At 45.3% G+C, this 19,366-nt stretch overlaps 1 protein-coding gene and 1 non-coding gene across 2 annotated transcripts in view; both read right to left on the bottom strand.

Annotated features, from left to right (window-relative positions):
• The window catches only part of LOC124613981, a 199,194-nt gene that overhangs the window by 5,200 nt on the left and 174,628 nt on the right, over positions 1-19,366 (bottom strand). Inside the window, exon 15 of the mRNA XM_047142768.1 lies at positions 9,776-11,391. Coding sequence (XP_046998724.1) covers positions 9,776-11,391 — 1,616 coding nt within the window. The remainder of the gene's footprint in view (positions 1-9,775; positions 11,392-19,366) is intronic.
• On the bottom strand, positions 2,167-2,239 carry Trnaa-cgc. Its single transcript has one exon. It is a non-coding gene; the product is annotated as a tRNA-Ala (tRNA).

A 19,366-nucleotide genomic window follows, 5' to 3' on the forward strand; every position in this document is an offset into this window, starting at 1 on the left:
ACAGCATCATGATGGTCGCATGCGTGTTTGTCGACACCGCTGTGAACGCACATCGGAAGCGTGTATTCGTTATCGTCATACTGGCGTATCACCCGGGGTGATCGGGGTGATGGTATGGAGTGCCATTGGTTACACGTCTCGGTCACCTCTTGTCCGCATTGAAGGCACTTTGAACAGTGGACGTTACATTTCAGATGTGTTACGACCCGTGGCTCTACCCTTCATTCGTTCCCTGCGAAACCCTACATCTCAGCAGGATAATGCACGACCGCATGTTGCAGGTCCTGTACGGGCCTTTCTGGATACAGAAAATGTTCGACTGCTGCTCTGGCCAGCACATTCTCCAGATCTCTCACCAACTGAAAACGTCTGGTCAATGGTGGCCGAGCAACTGGCTCGTCACAATACGCCAGTCACTACTCTTGATGACCTGTGGTATCGTGTTGAAGCTGCATGGGCAGCTGTACCTCTACACGCCATCCAAGCTCTGTTTGACTAAATGACCAGGCGTATCAAGGCCGTTATTACGGCCACAGGTGGTTGTTCTGGGCACTGATTTCTCAGGATCTATGCAGCCAAATTGCGTGAAAATGTAATCACATGTCAGTTCTAGTATAATATATCTGTCCAATGAATACCCGTTTGTCATCTGCATTTCTTCTTGTTGTAGCAATTTTAATGGCCAGTAGTCTATATCATAAAGACGTCCGCTGTATAGAGACAGCACAGTTTCATAATGGTGACACATACATGGTTAATATCTGTGGAAGAGTCCGACTAGAATGCGTTTTGTAACCTCTGCTATTCAAATTTTACTCAGAGAGTATTTTTCAAGAAGCAATTGATAATGTAGAAGAAGCCATGAAAATTAATCGAGTCATCATCAACAACGTTCGCTATGCTGACGATACAGTATCGATTGGTGATAACTTAAATGATCAAGAACTTTCCATCACAGTAGGAGATCACAACAAAGGTCAAGGTCTGAATATCAATGCCAAAAGGACGCATTTTATGACTGTCACACGAGAGCTGGTCTCGTTTACAAATGCAAATAGACGGACCATTGGCTCCTTAATACAAAGAGTAAGCAATTTAAGTAACATGGAATGTGGCTCTGTGAAGGCTGGAGACCAGACACGGAGATAAAATGTAGCTTAGAAAATGCAGGTAATGTTTTCATAAAATTCAAGATATATTCTGATTAGTACCGATACTATCAATTTTCGTTCCTAACCCATTCGTGTTTTACTATCTACGACTCATATTTTCTCTTTTTCTTATCATTGCTACTCGATATATAAGTTGATGGCACAGTCTTCTTCGAATACAGGGCCTCTATGCAGGGCATCTCATGAGACAGTGCTGTAGACTAATTCGAATAAAACATTCCAAATAGCGAAGTCCAATTTTTATTAACGACATACAGCTGGTTACAGGGATAGGTCTTTATTTCGCGTGTTGTTACACCTCTTGATCTGGCTTTCTTCATCGACTGACATTTTTGTTTTGAAGTTCAAGTTGTAAAATTGTGCTTAACTTTGCATAACCGAATTCTTCAACTACGACAAAAAATCAATTGACTGTACTTGTGGTTTTAGTGCACTGACTCCAGGACCCCGCTATCTACACTTTCTTGAAAGCAAGCTTCTAACTTTATTTCAAGGAGTCCTCGAGCTACAACGGTGGCTATATTTTACCACCATGACGAGGCTGCTAAACGTTCTAGCCGTCACATGACATACCATCTTAATATAACATTCCCCGGAAGATGGATCTGCAGAAATGGTTATGTCACATTTCTTGGCCACCAAGATCTACGTATCTTTCCAATTTAGATTTTTGCATGTGGGAAATGGTTGAAAGACGAAGTCTACAATGAAAAAATGAACAGAAGAAACCACTTGATCGTCTGGGTAATGAATAGTGCTGCCATCATAAAAGAATTCCGGATAAGCTCAGAAGAGCTAACGAGGTGTCCTCCAGAGAATTCGGAGGGGAGGAGATTAGTGTTTAACGTCCCGTCGACAACGAGGTCATTAGAGACGGAGCGCAAGCTCGGGTGAGGGAAGGATGGGGAAGGAAATCGGCCGTGCCCTTTCAAAGGAACCATCCCGGCATTCGCCTGAAGCGATTTAGGGAAATCACGGAAAACCTGAATCAGGATGGCCGGAGACGGGATTGAACCGTCGTCCTCCCGAATGCGAGTCCAGTGTGCTAACCACTGCGCCACCTCGCCAGAGAATTCGAAAGTGCTTTGCAGTCGGAGGTGGAATTTATGAAAATCAACTTTGAACTTAATCATGTAACTCTGTTTAACACCTTATGTAGGTATTTCTTTGAGTCATATTGTTACAGTTGTAACTCTGCAACAAAAAAAGTTGAACTAATGTTGTATGAAAGATTTTATTCGAATTAATCTACACTAAGAACACATAAAATATTTTCCATTTCTCCTGAGATACTCTGAATTTACCCAGCATGAAATCCAGAGCAACATGGTCGCTCTTCCAAAGATTACAGATCAAGTTCCCCAAGCATTTGTCATAGACTTTCGCATGGGCTACATCGACCTATTGCGATGCAAGCTGCGGGTCTCTAAATTCGTTCGTTCTCTTTTGTCATGCTTACTTTATAAGAATTCCAAATACCGAAACAATAGTCTAGGATTTCTGGAGCTGGCTTCCTGTACGCGATTTCCTTCACAGACGCACTGCACTTTCCCTAAGCCCTTCCAACCCATCTAAAAAGGTAAAGGCCTCAGACACGACCAACCGATTCGGCTCATGTTTAGCAGATCGCCTGTATACAACCTGAACTGAGGGACCCTAAGATATTTTGGCTCAATAACTCCCCGGTTTTGCGAAAAATACTCGAAAAGTCTATGATGCTCAAACGATTCGGAAATCTGAGCATTATTCACCAACATCCACAAATGGATATTTTGCTAGAATTCGAGGAAAGAAGCTTTATGATTGCCTGTTTTGTACCCACAACTTATGTGGTGTTAAACGGAAGCCCCGCTAGCGTAGTGACCAGGGCATTTAGCTACAAATCAGAGAACCTGTTTTCGATTCGCAATTGCATTCTGAGGTTTTCTTTAATTTGTATTTTTTTCCGTTTCTACATAAGCAGGAATAGGAGGATTAACAAGGTAAGTAAATCAATATGAAATTATAATATGGTTAGCAAATAAATCTCTTGGATTTGTAAAGAATTAAAAATTTAATCCTGGCCGATTTACTGCCACTTATACTCACCCTGTTACATGTTCTCAATTTCCTTCCAACAACTAGATGGATGGTGTTTGTCGTACAAACATTCGAGGCAAATATAAACTCGGCACAGAAAACGTCTAGCGAATACAACATTCGCACAACTATGTCGTTCCTTCTCAAGATTCGGGGGAAAACAAACTTTATTTACATTTACAAAAATTTATTTTTCGGGAACTAATTTTGGCGCATATCAGGCAGAAGATGACATTGTTCAGAAAAATCAATGCTGAAGGATGACATGAATTATGGTGTTAATTGTTACTGCGACCGCTGGTTTGTGCATTTTCAGCTGGGGTTCCGAAGTAGACTGTAATTTTGAAGCCTCGAAAAAAAGTTTTTGACTTGGCGATAAAAATAAACATCACATGGCTGCCACACAGATGTGCAGTTTGGTGGTATTACTTCTACCGTGCAATTTCATTGACGTTCTTTATCTACAAACAAGCTATCATACACGACGGTGTTAGTTTCTCCATCTCAAGAATACAGTATCAGACAAATCTTGTTATCAGCAACCAAAGTTAGCAAATTGTACTCATGATAAATTTTATAAAGTGAATTTTCTATTTCCCCGATATGGAGCAAATGAGTAAACATTTCTTAACGAGTCGGTTAAACGATTGACCTCTTCTACACAAAGCGGACTTAGTTAATCGTTAGTTTCTTATGAGCGCGGGAAAAATGTAAGCGACAACAGGCCAGACGCGGTGATGGAATATTGTGCCGTGTACGAATGCGTTATTGTATGTATATTGCCAACTGCGGCAAGGGTTAGTTCTTCTCCCTTATGCGACAACGTCCGTCGAGTACTAGATTAAGCTTACTAGGTATTCTCTCGATACAACGGGGCTTAAATTTTGATTTTTTACTGATCTAAGTCAGTTGACAAATTGATTTGCCTATTTTGCTACTATTCCTTACTGATATACTTACCTTGTTAACCTTCCTATTCCTATCAGTTTTGATGAGGAAAAATGCAAATGAAAAAAAAAAGAAACTGCAGAATGCGAGTAGGAATTAAACACAGGTTCTCAGCATATAGCAGGATGCCTTGGTCGCAAAGCAGCGGTGCTTTCGTTTAGCATCGCACACCTTTCGGACATATCAGCAGCAGTCACAAGCGTCTGTCTTCGATTTCTAGGAAAATATACGTTTTCGGGGCTCATACCTGTTTATGAAAATAGCTCAGTTTTCAATTATCTGCCGGCTGGAGTGGCCGAGCGGTTCTAGGCGCTACAGACTGGAAACGCGCGACCGCTACGGTCGCAGGTTCGAATCCTGCCTCGGGCATGGATGTGTGTGATGTCCTTAGGTTAGTTAGGTTTAATTAGTTCTAAGTTCTAGGAGACTGATGACCTCAGAAGTTAAGTCCCATAGTGCTCAGAGCCATTTGAACTATTTGTCAATTATCTATTGATCCCGTCAATTCTGAGTCGAATGCACGCCATGAACTTCATGGGCAGTTTTCTCAAAAACGGGGGTAGCGGCTGTTGAGCCAAAATATCTCATCAAATATAGCTGAATCGGGTAGCCGTGTATGAGGCCTTCCCGTGGCTTATTAGAAGCCGCTCGACCATGAAATCCAAGTTTTCTCACCTCCCGCCTAACTGTCATAGTGGTTGCAATGGATCCTGATGCAGTTTGGAATTCGTGTGTGATGGTCTGGACAGAAGTCTACCCGCCAGGTTAGCCGAGTGCGCTAACGCGCTGCTTCCTGGACTCGGGTAGGCGCGCCGGACCCGGATCGAATCCGCCCGGCGGATTAACGACGAGGGCCGATGTGCCGGCCAGCCTGGATGTGGTTTTTAGGTGGTTTTCCACATCCCCGTAGGTGAATACCGGGCTGGTCTTCACGTCCCGCCTCAGTTACAAGGCTCGCAGACATCTGAACACTTTCGCACTATTCCATGGATTACACTAGTTGCAGGCAATTGGGGTCCACTAATTCCTTCCCGGGGGGTACGGGGTGGCGGCAGGAAGGGCATCTGGCCACCCCGTCAACTAACATTGCCACATCCGATTAACCATGCCGACCTTGCGCATCGGTGGGACAAACGGCACAAGTAAAAGAAAGAAAAGAAGAAAGGTCTGGACAGATGTCTCCTATTACACATTACGACCCTCTTCAATTGTCGGCGGTGTCTGTCAGTCAACAGACGAGGTCGGCATGTACGATTTTGTGCTATACGTGTCCTTTCACGTTTCCACTTCGCTATCACGTCGGAAACATTGGACCTAGGGATGTTTAGGAGTGTGGAAATCTCGCGTACAGACGTATGACACAAGTGACACCCAGTCACCTGACAACGTTCGAAGTCCGTGAGTTCTGCGGAGCCCCCATTCTGCTCTCTCAAAATGTCGAATGACTACTGAAGTCGCTAATATTGATACCTGGCAGCACAATGCACTTTTTTGTGGGTGTCCGGATACATTTGATCACATAGTGTAGTTCCTAGCGGAGAGATTGTGCCGTTGACTTTCCATTTACGAACAGTCAGATGGTGGGGTGTGTAGTGTCGATGACCGAGAGGGTTGCTTGTGCAGTTGAGATCAACATCTCCAGCTGACTGACGTAGCACATCAACAGTGTCACTTGTTGTCACTTCCAGCAAACTCTTCAAAAGGTCTTGGAATTACATCTGGTGATGGTGCACCGACTGGTAATAAGATACCTTCTGCTATCAACTCTCCAACCGTTTCTTGTCAAATACTTGTGACAAAAATTTGTCCTGCCACGAAATTTCGAATTGGCTGCTGCTAGTCGAGCGCCTCTGGAATATGAAAGTGGTCTAGATCACGAAAGCAGATGCAAATTATTCTTACGAGGATTAATTGGCAGTTCCGCAATTTTGCTTGCAGCTATTATGGAGTCGGAGGTAACAAAGAAAGGGTATCTCAAACATTTAGACCGTAACTGTTACACAAGGTATATTATCGTAAATTGAATATTTTGAGATAAAGAACCGATGGCTGTAAATTAGTATTTCAAGTAGTACAAAGTACTGAATGAACAGGGTAAGTGGGGAACGTGTTTTTAAACGGTTTATGTTATATAACGATCTGCTACCTGCCATATCGACTATGGTAGCGCTACTTTCATAAACAGTACACAGTTATCCGTGATATGTCCACAAAGGAGTTAACTACTGTTTACACAGCGTGATTGGTTGTCAAAGATGGAGTATTAACCACTACGGCAAACAACGGAATCTGTGGAATTTAATGGTTGAACCATAGTTGACTCCCGAATAATAAAAACGTGCAAGCGAAAGGGCTAAATGAGTTTGATCACGAAGTTCAGCTCTGTCAGAGCATTCATTGAAATCAGCATTTCTTAATTTGAGCAGCTGCTGTTACTGCTGTTGTTAACAGGAACAAGTTACCCATGTCAGTAACAAGAATTTCCGACCACCAGTTCGTGATCCCAGGGTACTCAGATTATGACCTGTATAGGCTATATAATTTCGAGTCGAAACATTTCGGACATCCTGTGTAGTTTACGATATATTTTTGGAAAAATATAAAAGACAATATAAGAAATATTGCAATATCAATATCCCTTCGTCTCCATAAATTATTATAATCAGTCCTGCGATTTTGGGAGACTAAACAAATTATCAGTGGAGGACTGCTTTCTTGTAAGAAACGGCATTCGATGCATAATTTTTAATGACAGCAAGATACATAACCTAAGTTTTTACTTGCATTAAAAAATATTGTCCATACGACTAACAGACATTAAAATTCTCGAAATAGTTTTCAATAAAGTAAATAATAAGTTAAGACAGGAAGGAATTACAGACAATGGCTGCAAGAGGGGGCCGGCCAGAGTGGCCGAGCGGTTCTAGGCGCTACAGTCTGGAACCGCGTGACTACTGCGGTCGCAGGTTCGAATCCTGCCTCGGGCATGGATGTGTGTGATGTCCTTAGGTTAGTTAGGTTTACGTAGTTCTAAGTTCTAGGGGACTTATGACCTGAGAAGTTAGGTCCCATAGTGCTCAGAGCCATTTGGAAAATTTTTTTGCAAGAAGGCATTGATTTAATTCAATGGGGAAAGTTGAAAATTTGTGCCTGATTGGGATTCGAACCTGGATCTCCTGCTGACTAGGCACAGGCACTGTCCACTGCGCCGTCCAGACACAGTGGTCAACGAAACTACACGGGCTAGCACGCCTCCCGTCAAAACGAAATCTCATCTCATCCACACACTACTAACGTAGAGCCCCTTGACCATTATTCTCATTACTCGAGGCATTTCGCAGATTCTCGTAATAGTTCGAGCCTGGTGTGCATCTGCAATGAAAAGGTCATTGGCCGTCCTCGCCTTATCGCCTCCTGTCCGAAAGAACAGACGTCACATAAACATAAATAACAAGTTGTGACTGTAAGATTTGTGATATTTATGCCAACAAAACAAACTATACATACACTAAAACCAATAATTCCTTATCTCAAAGTTGTCAACACCGTTTAAGCTCGATACAAATTACTCTTACAGTGTGAGGGGTAAAATTCAATTAAAACCTCGAAAAATTAAATTTACGTAATTAACTGTTTTTTACTTTTTTGAGGTACATGTCTTCCGTATTAGTACATATTGAAATCCGAGGGCCACTATACTGCAGATCGCCTCTAGAGGGCCCAACAAAAAAAAAAAAAAAAAAAAAAAATAACGCAGCCTCTTGATAATGTGTAATACCGTGAGGTAATTCGTTTTCTGCATTCGGAGGGGAACAAGGGTGCAACAATCCACGTTGAGCTTGTCGAAGAGTTTGGTAACAATGTGATGGTGACGGATATGCTTGACAAAGAACGAATATGTGCATGACAAAGAACGAATTGGTATACCATCTCTCTACAAAGCAGTCGTAAGAGAAATTGCGGCCCTAATGCTCGAAGACAGGAGTCAGGAATCAGTGGAAAAATCAGTCACGGGCCAGTTTTTGATATTTTGCACGACGTCTTGAAGATGACAAAGGCCAAACACTCATACATGCTGCTTATTTGTACTACCAAAATTGGATTCACCCATCCTCTTCCTCCACTCCTCCACCCTCCCCCCTTTCCGCCCCAGAACCATATTCTCTGAATGACTTTTACCTGTTTACTCATATGAGGGAACCATTGCGTGGTAGTCATTTCCACACTGACTGTGAGATGTTTTCCGAGGTGAAACATTTACTGAAAAGTCACAATATAGAATTCTACAATCAAGCTCTTCACTCAGCCACCCATAGTTCGGAAAAAATGTGTCGCATCGAAGTGTGAATGCGGAGACAAAATCAGAGCGTTTCAATGACGGAAGCTTTTTTCGAGGCGAATACTTCATATTATATCTAGAACTTTGCTTCCGGCCTTTTTTCTCGAAGTTCGAAGCATTATTAGAAGAACTTACAAAAAAAATACTTTTCAAAGTATTGACCATCGCTGGCCTCTACTTTCTCCCATCTTTCGGGAAACATACGAATCCCGCAGCGAAAGAACTGGATCTCTTTTGAGGAGATCCACGAACTGATCCAATTTTGCACGTGTTCGTGTGACCGGAAGTGCTGGTCAGCCCATTGATCAAAAAAGGTGGTAATCAGAGGGAGCAATGTCGGGCGAATACAGCGGATGGGGTAGAACTTCCCATTTCAACGCTACCAAAAATGTTTTGACGGGTTTTGAGACATGGGGTCTAGCAGTGTCATGCTGAAAAATCACATTTTCATTCTATTGCTGTATCGTCGGCGTTTGTCTTTCAGTGTAAGTCTCAAACGCATCAGTTGCTTTCGATGACAGCTCCTGTGATTGATCCTGTTGGCTTCGGTAGGTTTAAAAACCTTTTTTGACCACCACCATGCCGCCCTACCACATCAGAATACCCATTCTCGAAGCGTTGAAACCATTCTCTGAACGTTCGTTCATTAATAGGTGCCATACTATAGGTCTTAGCCAGCATTTTAAGAGCCTCAGCTGCAGATTTCTACACGTTAAAGAGGAAAAGTAAAACTTCCAGCAAATGACGAGAATTGTGTTCTTAAATTAACATAGGCCTACTCAATCGAGAATAATTTTATGATGCAATGACAAATCGACGCCGGCCGGTGTGGCCGTGCGGTTCTAAGCGCGTCAGTTTGGAACCGCGTGACCGCTACGGTCGCAGGTTCGAATCCTGCCTCGGGCGTGGATGTGTGTGATGTCCTTAGGTTAGTTAGGTTTAAGTAGTTCTAAGTTCTAGGGGACTGACGTCCCATAGTGCTCAGAGCCATTTGAACCATTTGACTAATCGACTAATATTAAGTTTAGAAATGTCTAAGCTTACTTTATGAGACTTATGACCTACCACCTGCATCGTCATATGCCACTGTTGCCGTCTATTTAAAAATGGCAGAAGCAAGTTTGCAGAGCTAATGGATACCCTTATTTTCAGACCTGCTGGCATGATTTTCCCTTCCGAGTTCCGTTGTTCTGTAGTCAAACAAAACGTATAGCAACGGAGTGAGAAATTGTCTTACCATATTTTGTTGAGCCACAGGTGCTTTGTTGGAGTTGGAAGAGGGTGATGTCTTCTTCATCAGTTGCATGGTCAGTTGGGAAGCAGCAACTGGTGGCATGGGTGGCATAGGCGGCGCGGGTGGCACATGCACACTGAAGGTGGCTGCGCCAGACCACCAGAAGGTGGTGCGGTCGGGCGAGTAGGTGCCCATGAGGATGATCGGCACTCGAAGCGCAGGTGCGAGAGACTCCTCGGCGGCGATCAGGAGAGAAGACATCTCGTGCACGCTGGCAAGGGACTCCGTGTCGTCGAGGTCAACTGGGGTGCCGAGAACGGGTTGTGGGCTGGCGACGTAGAAGAGTGGTGACGAACACTGCTGTCCGTCGTGCAGATAGGTGTCTAACGTGGTGTTCCCCAAGTAACGCATCTGCAGCGCGAATTTGCCGCTCCACCAGCTGATGGAGAAGTTGGCGGGAGCACCGTGAGTGAAGGTCGGGAAGGAGAAGCTGCCCTTAAGCGACGCGCCGCCCGCACCGTCGCTGACCAGGGAGCCACTCCACTGGATACCACTGCTGAAGACGGGCACTCCGGGAGTCAAGCTCGCACCCGCAGCCAACGCTACCGTGTCGAAGGGATGAGCGGGAAGTGCGGCGGGCAGTTCTCCACTCCACCACGTCACGCCGCTGCTCGTGGTCACTCTACCAGAGAGAACTGAAACCGGTACCATGACGCGCTTCTCCTTCGGCTTGGCCACGGCCGCCAAGACGTTCAGAGCCGGAAGTGGCGGCGGGGGCGGTAGAGGTAGGATGAGCGTCGCATTGCCGTCCCAAGTGAAAAACGTCTTGTCCGGCGAGAATATACCGTGAATGAGCAAGGGGGCTCTGGGTACTCCGGGTCCCAGACCGCCGGCCACCAGCAGCTGCTCGGCGTACTTCTGCACCTCCTCCGGTTTCGCCGTAGTCAGCACGAACTTGGGCTTTGTCGTCTCCAGCCTCAGCGGCGACCAGTAAGAGCCGGACATGTCGATAGTTCCGTTCTTGGTCGAATTCCACGCGAGCATGACGTCGAAAGAGAAAGTGCCGCTGGACCATTCTACGGAGAAGTTGAGCGGCGGGCCGTCGTGGTATTTGGGCGCGGTGTAGGTGCCCTGGAGGCGGGCCTTGGCTGAGGACGCGTCGGCTGTGAAGTGGCCGTCCCAGTAGATGCCGCGGCCGGCGAAGAAGGGCGACCCGGCCGGGACTGGGCCGGTGGCGGCCAGGGTGTCGAAGAGCGGCAGGGGGAGCCGCAGCGGCAGCGCGCCGCTCCAGACGGTGCTGCCCGCGGCGGTGATGGAGCCTCCGGTGACGGTGCCGCCGAGGGCGACGTGCGGGATCTTCGTCTTGGTCCTGGGCGCGGCGGCGCGCACGGCGCTGGCGCCCTCGAACAGCGAGACGCGCGCGATGCCGGGCCGCGCGAAGGCGCCGCTCGGCCCCGCCTTCCACAGAGACCAGTCGGGGCGCGCCAGCTCGCTGCAGTTGCGGCGCACGTTGTCGCCGGCTGCGGCGCGCATCACCCACGGCTGCGAGCGCGTCAGGTTGTCCGAGTTGTCGCAGAGGATAGCCGCCAGGCTCGTCTTGCGCAGCTCCGCCAGTTGCTCTGTTTGCAGGAAACGCTTCGTTAGCCAAAACTCAGTCGGGCGAACCTGAACGCATGCTGTATATAGCACCGGGTGATCAAAAGTCAGTATAAATTTGAAAACTGAATAAATCACCGAATAATGTAGATAGAGAGGTACAAATTGACACACATGATTGGAATGACCTGGGGTTTTATTAGAACCAAAAAAAAATAGAAAAGTTCAAAAAATGTCCGACAGATGGCGCTTCATCTGATCAGAATAGCAATAATTAGCATAACAAAGTAGGACAAAGCAAAGATGACGTTCTTTACAGGAAATGCTCAATATGTCCACCGTCATTCCTCAACAACAGCTGTAGTCGAGGAATAATGTTGTGAACAGCACTGTAAAGCATGTCCGGAGTTATGGTGAGGCATTGTTGTCTTTCAGCATCCCTAGAGATGTCGGTCGATCACGATACACTTGTGACTTCAGGTAACCCCAAAGCCAATAATCGCACGGACTGAGGTCTGGGGACCTGGAAGGCCAAGCATGACGAAAGTGGCGGCTGAACACACGATCATCACCAAACGGCGCGCGCAAGAGATCTTTCACGCGTCTAGCAATATGGGGTGGAGTGCCATCCTGCATAAACATCGTACGTTCCAGCAGGTGTTTATCAGCCAGGCTGGGGGTGATGCGATTCTGTAACATATCGCCATACCTCTCACCCGTCACGGTAGCAGTTAGCGACATCTGTCGGAAATTTTGTGAACTTTTTTTTTGTTCTGATAAAAAAAAAAAATGGTTCAAATGGCTCTGAGCACTATGGGACTCAACTGCTGTGGTCATAAGTCCCCTAGAACTTAGAACTACTGAAACCTAACTAACCTAAGGACATCACAAACATCCATGCCCGAGGCAGGATTCGAACCTGCGACCGCAGCGGTCGTGCGGTTCCAGACTGTAGCGCCTTTAACCGCTCGGCCACTTCGGCCGGCTTCTGATAAAACCCCATGTCATTCCAAGCATGTGTGTCAATTTTTATCTCTCTATCTACATTATTCCGTGGTTTATTAAGTTTTCATATTTATACAGACTTTTTGATCACCCAGTACATGCTGAGATTCACCAAAGTTGTCTTTTTTTTATGAGAAGAAAACATGGCCCAAATAGACAGCATTCTCTTTATTATCTGTGCAATTGGTACGTTTCAATTGTGGGTCATTTTCAAGCACATACACATATCAAAAAACGTTTTGCATCACCCCGGCTCCAAGAACACCTGGAGACAGACGTTGACTGTGGATATTGTATCACAGACATAGTCCCTTTGACTGTGCAAAGATGTCACAAAGCCCGCCAAGCCGGCCGGTGTGGCGAGCAGTTGTAGGCGCTTCAGCCTGGAACCGCGGGACCGCTACGGTCATAGGTTCGAATCCTGCCTCGGGCATGGATGTGTGTGGTGTCCTTAGCTTAGTTAGGTTTAAGTAGTTCTAAGTGCTAGGGGACTGACGACCTCCGAAATTTAGTTCCATAGTGCTCAGAGCCATTTGAGCCAGACCCGCCCAAAGACGTAAACAACCATGAAAGAGCAGCGCCCATTACACGGAGACGGTCCGACAGCCGATCAGTTCCGGTCATTCCACCAGAAAGGAAGTACATGGCTCGTGTTGTCCTTAGTTCAACCATGCCTAGACGGTCAATACCTCGGTTCGATCGCGTCCTCATTGCTACTTTGTGCCAGGAAGGGCTCTCAACAAGGGAAGTGTCCAGGTGTCTCGGAGTGAACCAAAGCGATATTGTGCGGACAGGGAGGAGATACAGAGAGACACAAACTGTCGATGACATGCCTCGCTCAGGCTGTCAAGGGCTACTACTGCAGTGGATGACCGCTACCTACGGATTATGGCTCGGAGGAACGCCGACAGCAAAGCCACCATGTTGAATAATATTTTTCGTGCAGCCACAGGACGTCGAGTTACGACTTAAACTCTGCGCAATAGGCTGCATGATGCGCAACTTCCCTCCCGTTCTCCATGCCGAGGTCCACGGCACCATGCAGCGCTGTACAGATGGGTCCAACAACATGCAGAATGGACCGCTCAGGATTAGCATCACGTTCTCTTCACCAATGAGTGTCGCACATGACTTCAACCAGACAATCGTCGGAGAAGTTGTTGGAGGCAACCCGGTCAGGCTGAACGCCTTAGACACACTGTCCAGCGAGTGCAGCAAGGTGGAGGTTCCCTGCTGTTTTGGGGTGGCATTACGTGAGGCCGGCGTACGCCGCTGGTGGTCATGGAAGGCGCCGTAACGGCTGTACGATACGTGAATGCCATCCTCCCACCGATAGTGCAACCATATCGGCAGCATATTGGCGAGGCATTCGTCTTCATGGTCGACAAATCGCGTCCCCTTCGTGCACTGGATGTGAATGACTTCTTTCAGGATAACGACATCGCTCGACTAGAGTGGCCTCATGTTCTCCAGACATGAACCCTATCGAACATGCCTGGGATAGACTGAGAAGGGCTATTTATGGACGACATGACCCACCAACCACTCTGAGGGATCTACGCACAATCGCCGTTGTAGAGTGGGACAATATGGGCCAACGGTGCCTTGATAAACTTGTGGATAGTATGCCACGACGAATACAGGCATGCATCAATGCAAGAGGTCGTGCTACTGGGTACTAGAGGTACCGGTGTAAAGCAATCTGGACCACCACCTCTGCAGGTCTCGCTGTATGGTGGTACAACAAGCAATGTGTGTTTTTCATGAGCAATGAAAACGGTGGAAATGATGTTTATGTTGATCTCTATTCCAATTTTCTGTACACGTTCCGGAACTCTCGGAACCGGGGTGATTCAAAACTTTTTTTGATGTGTGTATCTTCAGATTCCAGTTCATTTCACATTGTAATACATCGCTGGTACACGTGGACGGATATACAAAACTGCAAAATAATGTTAACGCAGGTAAGGCACGTGTCGCGCTGGACTGTGTGTGTTCAGTACGGACTAGGCATCAGTGCAGGTTGTTGACGAGTTGCGCACATTTCGTATTTGTACTCAGTGGCAGAGGACGACGTGCAATGAAAGAACTAATAGAGCTCCAAAGAAGGCAGCTTGTGGTGGCCCGATTAGCTGGAGTATCAGGAACAAAGACAGCCAACTTATTGAATGTTTCAAGAGTAATTGTTTCAACAGTCATGACAGCCTACACAAAACATGGAAAGACATCGTAGTGTCGACGTAATAGTGGGCGCAAATCAAAACTAAATGACAGAGATCGTCGTACGCTAACACGAATTGTGTCAAAACAGCACAAAACTACGGTGGCTAAAGTGACTGCAGAGCTTAATAGCTATCTTCGAGACTCCGTATCTATCGACGCCGTCCGTCAAAATCTCCATAAAGCGAATATTCATGGACAAGCTGCTATACAGAAACAATTAGTGACGACAGCTAACGCAAAGAAGCGTAAAACATGGTGTCAGGAGCATAAATCCTCGACGTCTGATCAGTGTAAAAAACGTCATATGGTCCGACGAGTCAACGTTTTCGTTATTTCCAACATCGGGCCGGGTTTACGTCCGGAGAACGCCAATAGAAGCCCACAATCCAGATTGCTTGATTCCAAAGGTTAAGCATGGAGGTGGAAGTGTGATGGTGTGGGCAGTGGTATCATGGTATTCTGCTGGTGCCATCATTAGGTTCAAAGGTCATGTTACAGCCAACGCTTATGTGAACATCTTAGGTGATCAAGTGCACCCCATGATTCAAATGCTGTTCTCCAACAATGATGCCATATTTCAGGACGATAATGCACCCATTCACACAACATGCAACTGAACTGCAGCGCCTTTCCTGGCTAGCAGTCCCTGGACATTATCGAACCCTTGTCTACGGTATTGGAACGCAGACTCCGGAGCAACTTCTGACCGAAGAATGGCAGAAAATTCCACTGGAGACTATACAATCATTATATGCCAGTATTCCAAGAAGAATCGCAGCTGTATTACGGTAAAAAAAATGGGGCTCCAACCATTCTCAAGTATGTAGAGGTGTTTACATTATTTTTCCTGTCTCCTGTAAAACGTATTTCTTTTTGTGCGTGGCACCAAAACAATACAAGTGTTTATGATTACGTAATATTACATCACATATTTGGGTGTATGTGGCACAAAAACCGTACAAGAGTTAACATTATTTCGTAATCATCTACACTATTGCATTGTTTCTGTGCCACGTACACAATGTAATACGATGCAACTTCGTCCACATGTACCAGCGATGTGTTCCAATGTGAAATGAACCTGGAAACTTAAGATATGTTCTTGAGAATGACCCATGGTTGAAAATGGCCAATCGCACAGATAATAAAAACTATACAGCCTACTTGTTGCATATTTTCATTCTCAAAGACACTGATGCTGTGGACCCTTACAACAATAAAACATTAAAATGCATTTTTTAGTTTTATGTGCCGCTACCGGTTTGAGGCGATGTCTCATTCTTAAGCGATGCCTAATTATTATCCAGCTGTTATCAGCATATACAGGGTGAGTCACCTAACGTTACCACTGGATATATTTGGTAAACAACATCAAATACTGACGAATCGATTCCACAGACCGAACGTGAGGAGAGGGGCTAGTGAAATTGGTTAATACAAACCATAAAAAATGCACGGAAGTATGCTTTTTAACACAAACCTCCTTTTTTTAAAATGGAACCCCGCTAGTTTTGTTAGCACATCTGAACATATAAACAAATACGTAATCAGTGCCGTTTGTTGCATTGTAAAATGTTAATTACATCCGGAGATATTGTAACCTAAAGTTGACGCTTGAGTTCCACTCCTCCGCTGTTCGATCGTGTGTATCGGAGAGCACCGAATTACGTAGGGATCCAAAGGGAACGGTGATGGACCTTAGGTACAGAAGAGACTGGAACAGCACATTACGTCCACATGCTAACACCTTTTTATTGGTCTTTTTCACTGGCGCACATGTACAGCTGTGGACAAAACGAGCGAGACCCCTCGCCTTTTCGTTATGCTGATCCGCACAGCTTTAAAGTTTGATACACAGCATAACAGGCCAGGCGACGAAGTGCTACCAACATACTATGCAAGTTCGCTCAGCTGATGTGCTGAGATACCTAGCACTGGCGAAACTCGCGCTTCGAAGACGCCACAGCGTCGTCTGCCACCACTTCGTGGGAAACGAAATACCTCAAGTATAAGCCAATGTGTTGTATTCGCATATCTGTGTCTATGAATTGGATCTAAAGTGTGGTTATGGATAGTACGTATGCTCAGACTGCGAATCTAACATCATGAATAAAGACAAGGGGAAATGAATTAGGCGTCTTTCTTCTTCCGTAACATCAAATATATTTTAGGTATTCTTTTTTAAATGAACTGCGCAGAAAATCATACACCAGAAGTGAATAACTTTTTAGTAACACCAGATGATATTAACAGCTTGCCGGCGCGGGTTAGCCGTGCGCTCAACGGCGTCATGTCGCGGACCACGCGGCTCCTTGCGCCGTCAGTTCGAATCCTTCCCCGGGAATGGATGTGTGTTAGGTTAGGTACGTTGAAGTAGTTCTAGATCTATGGACTGATGACCTAAGCAGTTTGGTGGCATAGTTCTTAGAGCCATTTTTTGACCTTTCGCGTAAATTTTCTTTACATAAAAGGCCGTATCTTTAGATTGCGTTGACATAGCTCACTTTTTTACACCACCAAGGGACCGTATACCGCAGCAAGTGCGATACATTTCCGCTTATTGTGTCCACCTGTACTCGAGGTAAACGGGTTTTTAGGGTTGGGTAGAGAGACAGACGGTCAAGAAAGTGAGACTAATAGGGTTCCATTTTTACCGATTTACGTGACGAAATCCTAATAACGAAAATATCTACCACAGTTACTGAAGATAAGGGCCGCATAATAATTTCCCCTACTCTTTATTCGAAATGTTTCAGTTGTAGTCTATACATCAGCATATTAATCGTAGCTACGCTTTCGATCCAAATCACGTTTACAGGAATGCAAATAAAATCCATTTGCCTATACACGTGGTAATTCAGATCGCACTATTAATGCCACCGCGTTTTAGATGTGGGAGCATTCCCATTGCTAGCTACCTTAAGGAACACTTCGGCTAATGAACGTTTTCTGACTGTGGCACGTCTAATGGAGAATTCGAAACATTGTAGAATACGTTTGGCAGCTACGTCGCCGTTTATTTCCTGGGGTGGTGCAGAATTATCCTACTAAATTTACTCGCTAATGACAGTTTTTTGTTATTTCGATAAACATCCCGAATGATTGTCATATAAGCGGTGGCATAAAGGTAGACAATTCATGTATTTGAGTCCAGAAAGCTCTATGCAACAGAAACTGCAGATCATTTTGCCATTTTCATTGCGAAATTGACAGCTTATTCATATCTGGGGTAATAACAGAGGGCTGTTTGCCTGGGTTGTCTGCTAGCGTAGTGAGAGCTGTTTGCTACTGCCAGGGAAGTCTGGTTTGTTTTCGGTTCTAATCTCGATAGAGGCGGATAGACTATGAGTAAAGGAATTTTAAGAAATTCTCGCGCCCCCAATATGTTTTATTGCTACCTTTATTCTGTACCGGCGCCCTGTGAATGTCGATATGAAACTCTTGTAGAATTACATACTTGTTACTGCCTACTATTTCCGCTTCTGTCAATAATTGAATTGACTTAAATGTGGCACTGAATGATTTTTAACTGAATTTCGTTATGAATCTTCACGCATTGCTAAATTTGCACACTTTCATGGTAGGTCAGCAACTGTAATTCAGTGTGACTGGTCTGAACGTTGACACAGACCATTTCGCAGCCGAATGCGCGTAATATTTTGCTAATTCCAAACGGTCTGCGGTTCTTTGTCTTACTAAAACAGTTGTGTTATCTCGATAAGCTGAAATTCAGTTTTATTAGTACACTTCATACTAATTAGCGTTTCTTCTTTCATTTATATCTTATATTTAGGTGTTGTGGTTAACACTCTAATCAGCAATAATAAAGTCTTACACATGACTGAAAACAGTCTGACAAATGGCGAATAGTTTTTCAATTTCACACCTGTGCATATTATGTTGGTAGCACTTCGTCGCCTTGCCTGTTATGCTGTGTAGCAGACCTTAAAGTTGTGCGGATCAGCATAACGAAAAGGCGATGGGTCTCGCTCGTTTTGTCCACGACTGTACATTACCATGAGGGGTGAGGTACGCGTACACACGTGGTTTCCGTTTTCAATTACGGAGTGGAATAGAGTGTGTCACGACATGTCAGGCCAATAGATGTTCAATGTGGTGGCTATCATTTGCTGCACACAATTGCAATCTCTGGCGTAATGAATGTCGTACACGCCGCAGTACATCCGGTGTAATGTCGCCGCAGGCTGCCACAATACGTTGTTTCATATCCTCTGGGGTTGTAGGCACATCACGGTACACATTCTCCTTTAACGTACCCCACAGAAAGAAGTACAGAGGTGTAAGATCAGGAGAACGGGCTGGCCAATTTATGCGTCCTCCATGTCCTATGAAACGCCCGTCGAACGTGTACCTCACCCCTCATGGTAATGTACATGTGCGTCAGTGAAAAAGACCAATAAAAAGGTGTTAGCATGTGGACGTAATGTGCTGTTCCAGTCTCTTCTGTACCTAAGGTCCATTACCGTTCCCTTTGGATCCCTACATAAATCGGTGATCTCCGATACACACGATCGAACAGCGGAGGTGTGGTACTCAAGCGTCAACTTTAGGTTACGATATCCCCGGATGTAATTAACATTTTACAATGCAACGAACGGCACTGATTACGTATTTGTTTATATGTTCAGATGTGCTAACAAAACTAACGGGTTTCCATTTTAAAAAAAACGTAGGTTTGTGTTAAAAAACATACTTCCGTGCATTTTTAATGGTTTGTATTAACCAATTACATTAGCCCCTCTCCTCACG

This window comes from Schistocerca americana, chromosome 4 (assembly GCF_021461395.2).
Source record: "Schistocerca americana isolate TAMUIC-IGC-003095 chromosome 4, iqSchAmer2.1, whole genome shotgun sequence".
Lineage (NCBI taxonomy): Eukaryota > Metazoa > Arthropoda > Insecta > Orthoptera > Acrididae > Schistocerca > Schistocerca americana.